The 12,335-nt window shown below is 33.5% G+C and overlaps 2 protein-coding genes across 2 annotated transcripts in view; both read left to right on the forward strand.

Moving 5' to 3' along the window:
* Positions 1-5,014: 5,014 nt before the first annotated feature.
* Positions 5,015-6,690, forward strand: LOC136228541 (uncharacterized acetyltransferase At3g50280-like). The gene has a single exon (XM_066016964.1). It carries the CDS (start codon positions 5,241-5,243, stop codon positions 6,555-6,557), a length of 1,317 nt encoding a protein of 438 aa, XP_065873036.1. The 5' UTR covers positions 5,015-5,240; the 3' UTR covers positions 6,558-6,690.
* Positions 6,691-11,434: 4,744 nt separating this feature from the next.
* Positions 11,435-12,335, forward strand: part of LOC136229873 (uncharacterized acetyltransferase At3g50280-like) — a 1,320-nt gene continuing 419 nt past the window's right edge. Inside the window, exon 1 of the mRNA XM_066018747.1 lies at positions 11,435-12,335. This exon is cut by the window's right edge and continues 419 nt beyond it. Coding sequence (XP_065874819.1) covers positions 11,435-12,335 — 901 coding nt within the window.

The following is a 12,335-nucleotide window of genomic DNA, read 5'->3' on the forward strand; positions in this document are numbered from 1 at the left end:
AAGCTAAAGCAATCTTAGTAGACTAAAATACTAAAAAGCTCAGTAAACCGAAGTTGCCTTTGATGTTGAAAATTATCCTCTATGTTTTATTGAATTGAGTAAGAAAAGTCTTTAAAGGCATAAATTATTTAATAGTTCTATTCACCCCTTTTAGAACTAATCCGCCTTATTAGGGACCAACAAAGGAAACACCTGAAATGTCATCCCTAAGAGGACTAGTAATGCCATGGATGGGCTCGAGAAAGATAGTGAGACCAGGAGGAGAGAGGGAAGATTTCTTTGCCAAATAATCAACACATCTATTCTTCTGGAGATAAATATTCTTGAATCAAGTTATCAGGCCATCAAAAACCAGCTGTCTAATAGAGTTGATAAGATTCCTCGTCAGGTGGGAAGTGTGAATCTGGCTCTAAATTAGAGAAATCGCCTCCTTGTAATCGCTATCAATAAACAACTTCGAAATACCAATCTAACAAGCAACCACAATGCCCAAAAGAATGCCCCATAGTTCGACATTAAAAGAATCTGTCAGCAATAACCTTTGGGCAGAACCACGAATCCAAGTGCCTTTATCATGACGGATTAGGCCAGCTTCCTCAACAATATTATTAATAGGGTCAAAAGACCCATCCGTGTTTAATTTAAACCACCAATGAGGAGGACGATCCTATCCGATAAGTTGTTCTGTAACACCCCTTTTTAAAAACCGTCAATTTCTGGAACAATAATAAATTCCATTTAATATGCTAACAAAACTCAAAAGCGCAATTCTATTACGTTTATAAATGCATTCTAATAGGTTCAAATAAATGAAACCAACCGTTTAAAATTTATCAAAAGTGCAGACAGGCTAGACTATTAGTAATATAAACCTAATAATGACGAATCTACAAACTGGCCGATCCATACGAGCGTCGCTAGCATTTAATGACATTAACCTGAAAAGAAAACTGGTGGAGAGTGGGGTGAGCTTGGAAGGCCCAGTAAGATAGCCAATTAAATATATAGCACAACCACACACGCATACAATTCAGTTTACATACATTCAATCATTATTAGTTATCAAGCAAAACATCCAATAAATAAATATTATTCTTAATTTATTCAAAGGGTCCTGCTTACTCTAGTCTAGTAATACCCAATGGTTGCTTGGCCAGTAAAATCATATCCTGGGATACCCTGTCGTAACAAATACCTGGTATCCCTTCTTCTAGGTACCATGTCGTAACAAATACCCGGTACCTTAACACCCTATCGTAACAAATACCCGGTGTTTATATTTCACGTGATCAGAATATTCCTTTTTCTAATTTCAATCGCAACCATTGAATATACTATCCTAGTTTAAGCTTTCTTAATCTCTTCCATTTTCTATAGTCAAAATTACACATTTCATATATATTTTACTCAATTCTCATATCATTATCATCATCATCATCATCATCATTCTCAAATTTATTTATACCAACATGACTATTGTCAATGTACCAGATACACATATTAAACACGAAGATCAAACCAATAGACAATTTTATCTTAACAATTCAACGCGACAACAAATATACAATTAACATACCCTATATTTAATTAACTATTCACATTCATTACAAGTATAACAATCAATTAAAATAGACATATGAACAAGTAAACAAAGAACTATGTATATAATTAACTACTTACCTCAATTCCGAAAGATAACGCTAAATCAGTAAGGGTCAATGATCTATCTTTAATTTGATAGATGAATGTTACCAAAGAGATAAACTTTTTATTTTCCAGAACCTAGATACTAGTTTGGCGGCTCCCCCCTCAAAATAAGTTTTTGAGATATATATAGGGATAAGTAGTTTACCCTAATTAAAATGGATTTAAATGAAATAATAATAAACATACATAATTATAAAAAAGATAATGATAAATGAATATAACTGTTTGAGCATATCACAAATACATCTACCTACCTACCTACCTTCCCTCGTGAAGAATAATTAGCAAAATCTTAATATTAATTTATTAAAACAATTGCTAATTTATCACATATATTTAATATATAATTTTCTTTCTAATATAAATATGTAATATAAATATTTATTTTTATTAAAATCCATAAATCTTAATCAATTATTTTAGGATCCTAATTTCAAATTTACATGTATGGAAAAATATTTTTTTTACGGGCGTTACATGTTCAATTTTCCGAGTTTGAGGCTTAGAGGGAAACGCCTAGGCAGAGGCGAACTTATGAATTTGCTACTACAAGAAGATGGTTTTATTCCTGGGCACCTTGTCTTGCAAGTTGAAGATAGAGTAATTACACCACTTCCATAAATACCAGCAAACCATAGATAATCAAGTTGGTAACCAGTCTCTCTACACCAAATAAACTAATCATCACAAGGGGCAACAAAAAATATATGAAGCAACCTTTGAGGGAGAAAATCATACCAGATTTTTCGAGCAGTTATGCAATCTCTTAAGAGACGAGTAATATTTTCAGTATGCTGATGGGATATGGGGCGTTGGTCATAATCGATGAGATGGCGTCTTTTGCGTTCAAGGTTAGTGAGAATCCCCTTTTGGAAACAGAACCACAAGAAGAAAATGATATGGTGGGGAATGTCAATACACAGCTTCAAAAGGAGGAGTATGATCCGGCCTAAGAGGCTTTACAACTTAACAGGGGCCATAATGTTATCACTTGGTGGCACATTTTCATTATTTGGAGGATCAACATCAGTCTCTATGTTAGTGGTATTATGTAACGACCCGGTCCGGAGTGGGTGGCGCCGGGGTAAGAAGGCCTGAGCAAGGAGCGGCCCTAAGGGATGGCGATGGGGGCAGGAATAAACTGAATCCCACATCGGAAATGGAGAGGGAGTGATTGGGGCTTATTAGTAAGATGAGAATCCAATACATGCAGACGCGTTTTAAAGCCGTGAGGCCCAATGTGTTGGAATTGGGCCAGAGCGGACAATATCTACATGGTATTGGACCAGGGTGTTACAATTGGTATCAGAGCCGACTCTCCACGTACGATGTGTGGTTCGGGGACGAACCAGGCGGAAGCTGGTGGGCCTGTAACGACCCGGTCCGGAGTGGGTGGCGCCGGGGTAAGAAGGCCTGAGCAAGGAGCGGCCCTAAGGGATGGCGATGGGGGCAGGAATGAACTGAATCCCACATCGGAAATGGAGAGGGAGTGATTGGGGCTTATTAGTAAGATGAGAATCCAATACATGCAGATGCGTTTTAAAGCCGTGAGGCCCAATGTGTTGGAATTGGGCCAGAGCGGACAATATCTACATGGTATTGGACCAGGGTGTTACATATTAAGTGCTTCAAAACAATTGCCATTATTAAGGAGCCCGCTTGTCATTTCATGAACAACCAAAAGGTTGACTGCCATTATGCCTTCAAAGTTCTCTAATTGCGTTGATTTAGCTGCATTGATAGTATTGGCAATGATTTGATCATCTGAAAGTTTTTCTCTAGCTCTTTTTTGGTAGTAATAGGGGCATTGCTGTTATTCCTCCTCCTCCACGACTTCTTAGCTGTCATCCACGGGCCGTAATCATTAAGAACTTTTGTCCTCACTAGCACTTCTTCGTGGGGATTGGCATTATTTGGAATTGAATCCTCATTCCTGAGATTGTCATTCATAGTATGGCAAAGCTTCTTATTATGACCATAAAGGTCACACCCATAACAAATTATGCAACCCTTCTCAATGCGGTAAGTACACTTCCTCAAACTGTATTTAGACAACAAAAGGATCGATAAATTAACCTCAACACATACTCTCTGGAGAATTTCCCTCTTTCCATAGATTGAGTATATATTGGTTAACATAAAGAACAATACCAGTCATTTTCCCTAGTTTAGTTATAAAGCTTGCATTGTAATACTCAATTGGAAGGCCTAAGAAGCGTACCTAAGTGAGAATCTTCCTCATACTGTTATCAAAATGATTGGAGTTGGGTTTCCATGGTTGGATGACCAAGACGTGATATGTGTGATCATATAAGGACCCCAGTAAAGGCATGCTCATAATCCTCCGTATTTGAGAATTTAGCGATATAATAATCATTGGCGAAATCAATAAGTGATAGAACTCCATATTTGACCCATAGAGATGACAATTGTTGGAACAAATACCTATAACTGACTTCCCCCCCCCCCCCCCCCCCCCCCCCCCCAAGACTTTAACTATAAGAGAGGTTTTCCAAGGATGCCAAAGTTCTTGCTTCTCCTCTATGGAAAGTCTAATTCAAGGGCATCAGCGTCCTCCTCCTATTTGTCCTCCATATCTGAATCTACAACGAGAATGTAGTTATCTATAAAGGACTCTATATCTGGAACAAATTTAGAGTCTGAATCAACATTGCCGAGGAGGGTTCCTTTGCAAGATGATTTTTTCCTGGCCGATGATCCAAAGGTTTCAGGGCTGTGGCTGGAAATATCATCGAGGTGACCATTCAAACCTTTTGCTTTCTTAATACTATGTGAAACTTGGTCGGAATCATAATTGTTGTCCTCTGACCCAAAATCGTCGTTGAGGGATTTTAGGATTTTAGTGGTAGTTGCCTCTCCGAACCATGAGTCGTTCATGATGCCCATCTAAGATATTATTAGCAATCCAATTCTAATTAGGATCATATATGAAGAGCTCATTTTTATTCATAAAAACCTAATAATAATTTCACTATGTAAATATATTTTTATTCATTATAAAAATCTAAGTTATATGATATGTTTATACGATATTTTTTTTACAATACTACTAAGAATATAAATTATTAAAAACGAAAATAAAATGTCAATTTTTATTTATTTATAAGTTTGCAGTCAACTAAATTTTAGTAAATAGATTAAATTAATTAAACGAAAAGATAATCAAGGAACGAACCGTTAAATTCTATTTATCAAAGAGTACCATGATGTCGTTGATTTGCTCAAATAATTGAGATGGGCCGTGAAGAATATTGAAGTAGAGCAGCATAAGTGTCTTTTCCTTTTCTTTACTTGCATCAGAGCATCACATTCTATTCTATTCACAATTTGGAATTCTTCGACACGTTCACGTGCACGTGATGTGAGGGATAAGATTTACGCAACATTCTAGACTCATAGACAACACTAAACCAAACAAATGCAGTGCACACGTGACAGAACACAACTTGCTCTTAAAACATTAAAATAATTCTATTCATCGCAGCTTTTCTCACAAAAACTAGGAGAAAGAAATGGCAGACATTCGAATAGTGTCCACAACCGTAGTGAAACCCCCTGCAGAACCAATCTTTAACAAGATTGAGTTAACTCCAAGTGATCTGAGGATTCTTCTACTTGGTTCTATCCAAAAGGGTCTTCTCTTCCCCAAATCAAATTCACCATCTCTAACCTTAATCCAACATCTCAAAACCTCATTTTCTCACACTCTGCAGATCTTCTTCCCACTCGCTGGCCGTCTCTCCACTATCCAACACCAAGATAACACCATCTCTTTCTTCATCGACTGCAACAATACCGGAGCTCAATTTGTTCATGCCGTTGCTGAAAACGTCACCGTTTCAGATATTCTTGAACCCATCTTCGTTCCTTCTATTGTCCATTCATTCTTCCCCCTTACTGATATCAACAACATCGACGGGGTTTCTAATCCTCTCCTTGCAGTTCAAATCACTGAGCTTTCAGACGGAATCTTCATCGGCTGTACTATGAATCATGTAGTTGCTGATGGCTCAACCTTCTGGAATTTCATGAACTCGTGGTCTGAAATCTCTCGTGGTTATGATGTAAATCAGATTTCTAAACCTCCTGTTTTTCAAAATTGGTTTCGTAACCATTGTTCTATCAGATTACCTCTTTCTATTATCAATAATGCTTCCGCCGAATTCATTCCGCCCCCGTTGAAAGAAAGGGTTTTTCATTTCACCAAGGAAAAAATTGCTGGGCTGAAGGAAAAAGCAAATTCAGAGGCCGGAGATGGAAACGGTGTCGTTATATCCTCTCTGCAATTAGTCTTGGCGCATATCTGGCGAGGTGTGATTCGAAATCGAGGATTGGAACCTGATCAAGAAACAATCTTTCTGTTACAAATTGGGTTTAGAAGAAGATTGCAGCCGGAAATACAAGATGGGTATTTCGGAAATGCAATTCAGAGTGAGAGGGTACAACTTAAAGCAAGAGAAGTAATAGAGAACGGAATTGGGTTTGTAGCTCTGCAAATCAATAAAAAAATTAGTGATTACACAGAAGAAAAGATAAGAGAAAACATAGATTCATGGATTAAGGATCCTAAGATTCGGACAATGAGTGAAATTGCCATATCCCGAATCTTAATGGTAAGTAGCTCTTCTCGGTTTAATGTTTATGGGAATGATTTTGGATGGGGAAAGCCAAAAGCAGTGAGAAGTGGACCTGGAAATAAGTTTGATGGGAAAATAACAGTATTTCCAGGATTAGAACAAGGAAGCATTGATATTCATGTTTGTGTTTCGCCTCAGGTTTTGGAGGCTATGGGAAATGATCCTGAGTTTATGGATGTTGTTACTGTCTGATTTTCAATTTTCAGTTTTAAACTAGCTAAGGTAATGTCTAATTCATGAAATTATGTTTAGTGCCTTTGGAAAAATGCTAGCCAACAATCTTTTGTTGTGTAGTATGATTATCATGATTATGATTTTGAGAATATGAATTTGCCCAGCCCCACCAATAATATAAACCAGACTAAAAATTCCGATAGTCACATGGAGCAAATATGTTTATGTATTTCAGGCACATTAAAACAAGTTTGAAGAGAAGTTTCAAACATATGTGATGCAAATATTAGATACATCATATCAAAATGACATAAATAAAATTTAGAAAACCATAACTTTTTCGTATGTTTTGGGTTACTCGGAAAGCAGACACATCAAAGAAACCGAACGCCGAAAAATTACTAAACGAATTATAGTCATTTGGATTTATAGGAATAACTAATCAAATAAGTATGAATTAATTTCATATTTCAATTGTCAAAGGGGCAATTGCAATGTGTGGACCTTGCCAAATTTATATGAAATTGATTTTTGTTATTATTATTAGATTGTGTATTGTGACATTATTGGATTTTTTATTGCTATGATTGATTATTGTTGTGTTGTTAGTAGTTACACATTTATGTGTTTGTATGTTTGACTAAGTTAATTATCTAAGTGCTCTTGTATTATTGTTAGTGTCTACGGCATGTAAAGCGCATTTCAAGCCATAGTTTGTATTTGTGTTATGTATTTAGAACATTTCTAACAACCTCTTAATTTGGCTTTTAAGTTAAAATTTGAGTAGGAATAGTTAAAAATATGGTATGTTTGGTTGGATAAAACAATCCATTGGAATGGAAATGAGAATCAATAATTCCCATTATAATTATTTGGTCACATGTATTTAGGGCTCGTTTGTTTTACTTAATGTTTGTTATTGTTACGATTTACTGTTGGGAAAAACTAATTTTCCAAAAAGCAGAGTTTCCCTGCTTTTGTAAAATGCTACTTTTCAGATGTAAAAGACAAACAAGATGTCACTAGCCAAACACTCAAAACTCTCTCATTTGAAGTTAAAAGGTAAACATGCCCCTTAATCAGTGGCAGAACCAGGACCCCAGATGTTCTGGGGCTCAAACATATATCAGTAAAAAAAAAAATCAAAACGTCAAAAAAATTCAAAATTAACCGTGCGGTTGACGGTAAATTTTCAAAGTTCAGCCCGTCAGGGCTGTACAAAATTTTTTTAGCCTCCAACGCGTTAAAAATGTAAAAATGTAATTATTTTTTTTTAGAAACTAGCATTGAACTAATAGAAAATTAACATGTTTACTTCTTTTTAATGGTAAAGACATAATAAAAATGAATATTAAATATGTTTACTTTTTTTTAATGGTAAAAACATATTAAAAATGAATTCAAAAGTGTTAAAAATAAAAATAAAGAGTCTATTTAAATTAATTAATAATGGTAATATGTTTTTATAATTATTGAAAAATAAAATTAAAATGAATAAATTTCTTTTAAAAGAAAATGAGGTTGAAGAGGGTTGAACATAGAACCTCTCAAATAGAAGTAAGCAACTTTAACCATCTCATCTATCTTTAAACATTAAAATAGTACTACATTAAGTCAATATAATTCTTTCCAAAATATTACCAAACACCATTACTAAATTTTTTTTTTCAATTTTCCGACGGTGTACCGGGGCTCGAGCCCACCCCAACCCCCTCGTTCCGCCCCTGCCCTTAATGGTGCAAAAACAAGCCTATTCCCATAAATAGTGGAATTAGTGATTCCCCTCTCTCATATTAATCATTTTTCACTCCCATGTAATAAAAAAATTACCCACAAACTTAACACCATCAAAATATATTTTTATCATTTATTCTGTATGGATTCTAAAATAATAATAACTTTATTTTATTGTTCTGACTATTTTTTTACTATTGTTATTATTATTGATATATACTATCCTCTTTCCATAAATAATAATAATAATAATTTTATTTTATTGTTTTGACTATTTGTTTTTTTAGAAAGACTATTGTTTTTTTATTAAGTCTTTCTCTCTTAGAAAGACTATTGTTATTATTATTGATATTTACAATACACTGTCCTATATATAAATTATAATTATATATATATATATATATATATATATATATATATATATATATATATATATATATATATATATATATATATATATATATATAATTTGATTAATAAATAAACTGAATTAGTTCAAAAAAAATAAAAAATAAACTGAATTAATATTTTATTATTATTAAGTTTTGTATTAATTTTGATTTCGATTAGTAGAGAAATAAACAACTTCAAACGGAATTTGATTCCGATTCCAGATTAAACCAAACAAGATAAATAAATAGTCATTCTGATTCTGATTCAGTCACATTTCGATTATGATTCCGTTTCCGTTTCATAAGTTTGAACCAAACGCACCCTTAGTGTCCTTCTTATTTCATTTTTTTATTAATAATTTATTATTGAGTACTTTCTACTCCCATTATTGGTAAATATAACAACACTTAATAATTTTATGATAAAATAATAAATAAGAAGTGATTGTAATGAGTATTGTTGGAGATATAAGAGCATCTTCAATAGCCTCTTAGTTTGACTCTTAAGTTAAAATTTGAAGAAGGAGAGTTAAAAATAAGCTCTAACAGCCTCTTAGTACCTCCTTAATTCATTTTTAGTAATAATTTATTATTGGAGATTCTCGTTTCTCTCACTATTGGTAAGTATAACAACAATTAATAATTTTAATAATAAAATAATAAATAAAAAGTGAATATGAGGAGTATTATTGGAGAGGATATGTGTCACTCTTAAATCACTAAAAGTCAATTATTTATGTTATTTTTAGAGAGTGCACTAAGAGTTTATTGGATATGCTCTAAGGTCACTTCCCAAATCACTAAAAATCCAGATACTCACATAAAGCGTATACGTTTATCGGATGGATCAGTTACTCAAGCACGTGAAAAGAAGTTCGAAGAGGAGCTCCAAACGTATGTGGTGTAAATGTTAGATACATTGGACCAAAATGACACAAATAAAGTTCAGGAAGCCTGAACTTTTTCATATCTCTAGTTACTCGGAAAGCGGACACATCAAACAAACCGAACACGGACTAAACAAAATGAGCGGTGTAATTGATTCAAAAATCACTAAATGAATTTTAATCACTTGGATTTATGGGAATAACCAATCAAATTAATTTGAATTATTTTCATATTTCAATTGTCAAAGGGGCAATTGCAGTGCGGTATGTACCTTATCAAATTCATATGGAATTGATTTGATTTTTGCCATTATTAAATTATGTATTGAGATTAGTTGATGTTGTCATCATAAAAATGAGTTAAGGGGGCGTTTGGTTTGGGGGGTTTCAGAAAAGGGTAAGGGAAAGGGAAGGCTTCATTCCATTTGTTGATGTTTGTTTTGCTAATTAAATGATTCCCTTTGCCATTTTTTAGTTTTGGGTTTACTCCTAACTCCTCTAACCCATTCCCCACTTCCCCCTAATGTTTTCTATTCCCTTTCCTCTCTCTTTCTAACCTACACTTCTTATAAAATTCTACTTTACTCCCTATTTTATTTTTTATTTTTATTTTGATCTCTATATTTTTTTATTTTTACATTTCTTTATCTTTGGATTAATTTCATTTTTGTTATATATTTTAAATTTTTTTTACTCAAAAAATATTTTTTGACTAAATTTTACTTTTTTTTTATTTTTGTTTAATCCTTATATTTTTTTTATCACTAGATTAATTTCACTTTTGATTCTTATAATTATTTATTTTTACCTTTTTACCCTGAAAAATAATTTTGACCAAATTTTTTTCTTTTATCATATTACTCAGTTTTAATATTTATTTTTAATTATTTTAAAATAATTATTTTCTTTTTAAATATAATATTTATGCATTTTCTTTGATTAACCTTAACTTTTATGAACTTTATATTATTATCAATAAGGGTAGCAAGTGAGTGACGTTTTGGATTGTTTGAGATTATATATGAAGTTATTTCACGTTTTATGGAAACTATAGTAAAAGAGTTGAATTTTTTTTTTTGATTATATATGAAATTAAAAAAAATAGTTTTGATTCCCTATTTGAACCAAACATCCACAAAGGGAATGGGGTGGAATTGCATTCCCTTTCCTAAACATATCCAAACACATAGGGGTATGAATGCTCATTCCTTTCCTTTCCTTTAGTTTCCCTTTCTTGATTCATTTTCCCTTACCTCTTGTGAACCAAACGCCCTCTAATAGTATGTAACTAAATCATTTTTTTATATTAAAAAAAGATGAGCAATCTTGTTAGAAAGTTGCCAAAAAATGGTAACATTGCTTGAAAATTTCAAATACTCAGCATCACTACAATAGATAACACTCTTTAAAAGTTGTCAAAACCATTGTCATATCACCAAACAATTTTCCACGCCCTCTATTAGAGATATTCTCGAATGTAAAAAACCTAAAAAAATTACTAAAACTTAACCCATCATCTTAGAATATATTATTTTATTTTCTCTTTTATTTATATCGCTTTTAGCAAGTTAAAAAACACTTAAATTTATCACTGCCTCACAAATCATTATATTATATATAACTTATTTTAAGTAAAATTATTGTAATAAAAATACATCAATAATAGACCATTAAATCATTTTTATATTAAAAAAATAAAGATGACAAGGAATAAAAAGAAAAACCCTTGGACAACCTCCATCTCCACATCTGTAGTTGGTATTTCATATGTACATGTGATAAACATTGAACTTGTCCTTTCTTTAGTAATAAATAAGATAATTTAGGGTTCTCATTTCACTATTATCATCACAGTTTTTCTCGCAAAAACAAGGAGAAAGAAATGGCAGAAATTCAAATAGTCTCCACAACTTTAGTGGAAGCTCCTGCAGAACCAATCTTTAACAAGATTGAATTAACTTCAAGTGATCTCAAGCTTCTTCTAGCTGGTTCAATCCAAAACGGTCTTCTCTTCCCCAAATCAAATTCACCATCTCTGACCTTAATCCAACATCTCAAAACCTCATTTTCTCAAACTCTAAAGATCTTCTTCCCACTCGCCGGCCGTCTCTCCACTGTCCAACACCAAGATAACACCATCTCCTTTTTCATCGACTGCAACAATTCCGGAGCTCAATTTGTTCATGCCGTTGCTGAAAACATCACCATCTCAGATATTCTCGAACCCATCTTCGTTCCTTCCATTGTCCACTCATTCTTCCCCCTTACTCATATCAACAACATCGATGGCGTTTCTAATCCTCTCCTTGGAGTTCAAATCACTGAGCTTTCAGATGGAATTTTCATCGGCTGTACTATGAACCATGCTGTTGCTGATGGCTCAACCTTCTGGAATTTCATGAACTCATGGTCTGAAATCTCTCGTGGTTATCATGTAAATCAGATTTCTAAACCTCCTGTTTTTCAAAATTGGTTTCGTAACAATTGTTCCATCAGATTACCTCTTTCTATTATCAATAAAACCTCTGCCAAATTCAATCTGCCGCCGGTGAAAGAAAGAGTTTTTCATTTCACCAAGGAAACAATAGCTGGGCTGAAAGCAAAAGCAAATTCAGAGGCCGGAGTAGGAAACGGTGTGGTTATATCCTCTCTTCAATCAGTGTTGGCGCATATCTGGCGAGGTGTGATTCGAAATCGAGGATTGAAACCTGATCAAGAAACAATCTTTCTGTTACAGATTGGGTTTAGAAGAAGATTGCAGCCGGAAATACAAGATGGGTATT

This window comes from Euphorbia lathyris, chromosome 5, assembly GCF_963576675.1.
Source record: "Euphorbia lathyris chromosome 5, ddEupLath1.1, whole genome shotgun sequence".
NCBI lineage: Eukaryota > Viridiplantae > Streptophyta > Magnoliopsida > Malpighiales > Euphorbiaceae > Euphorbia > Euphorbia lathyris.

What these genes read in the sequence shown, in the direction of transcription:
- LOC136228541 (XM_066016964.1), top strand. Translation starts at nt 5,241, where the DNA reads ATGGCAGACATTCGAATAGTGTCCACAACCGTAGTGAAACCCCCTGCA.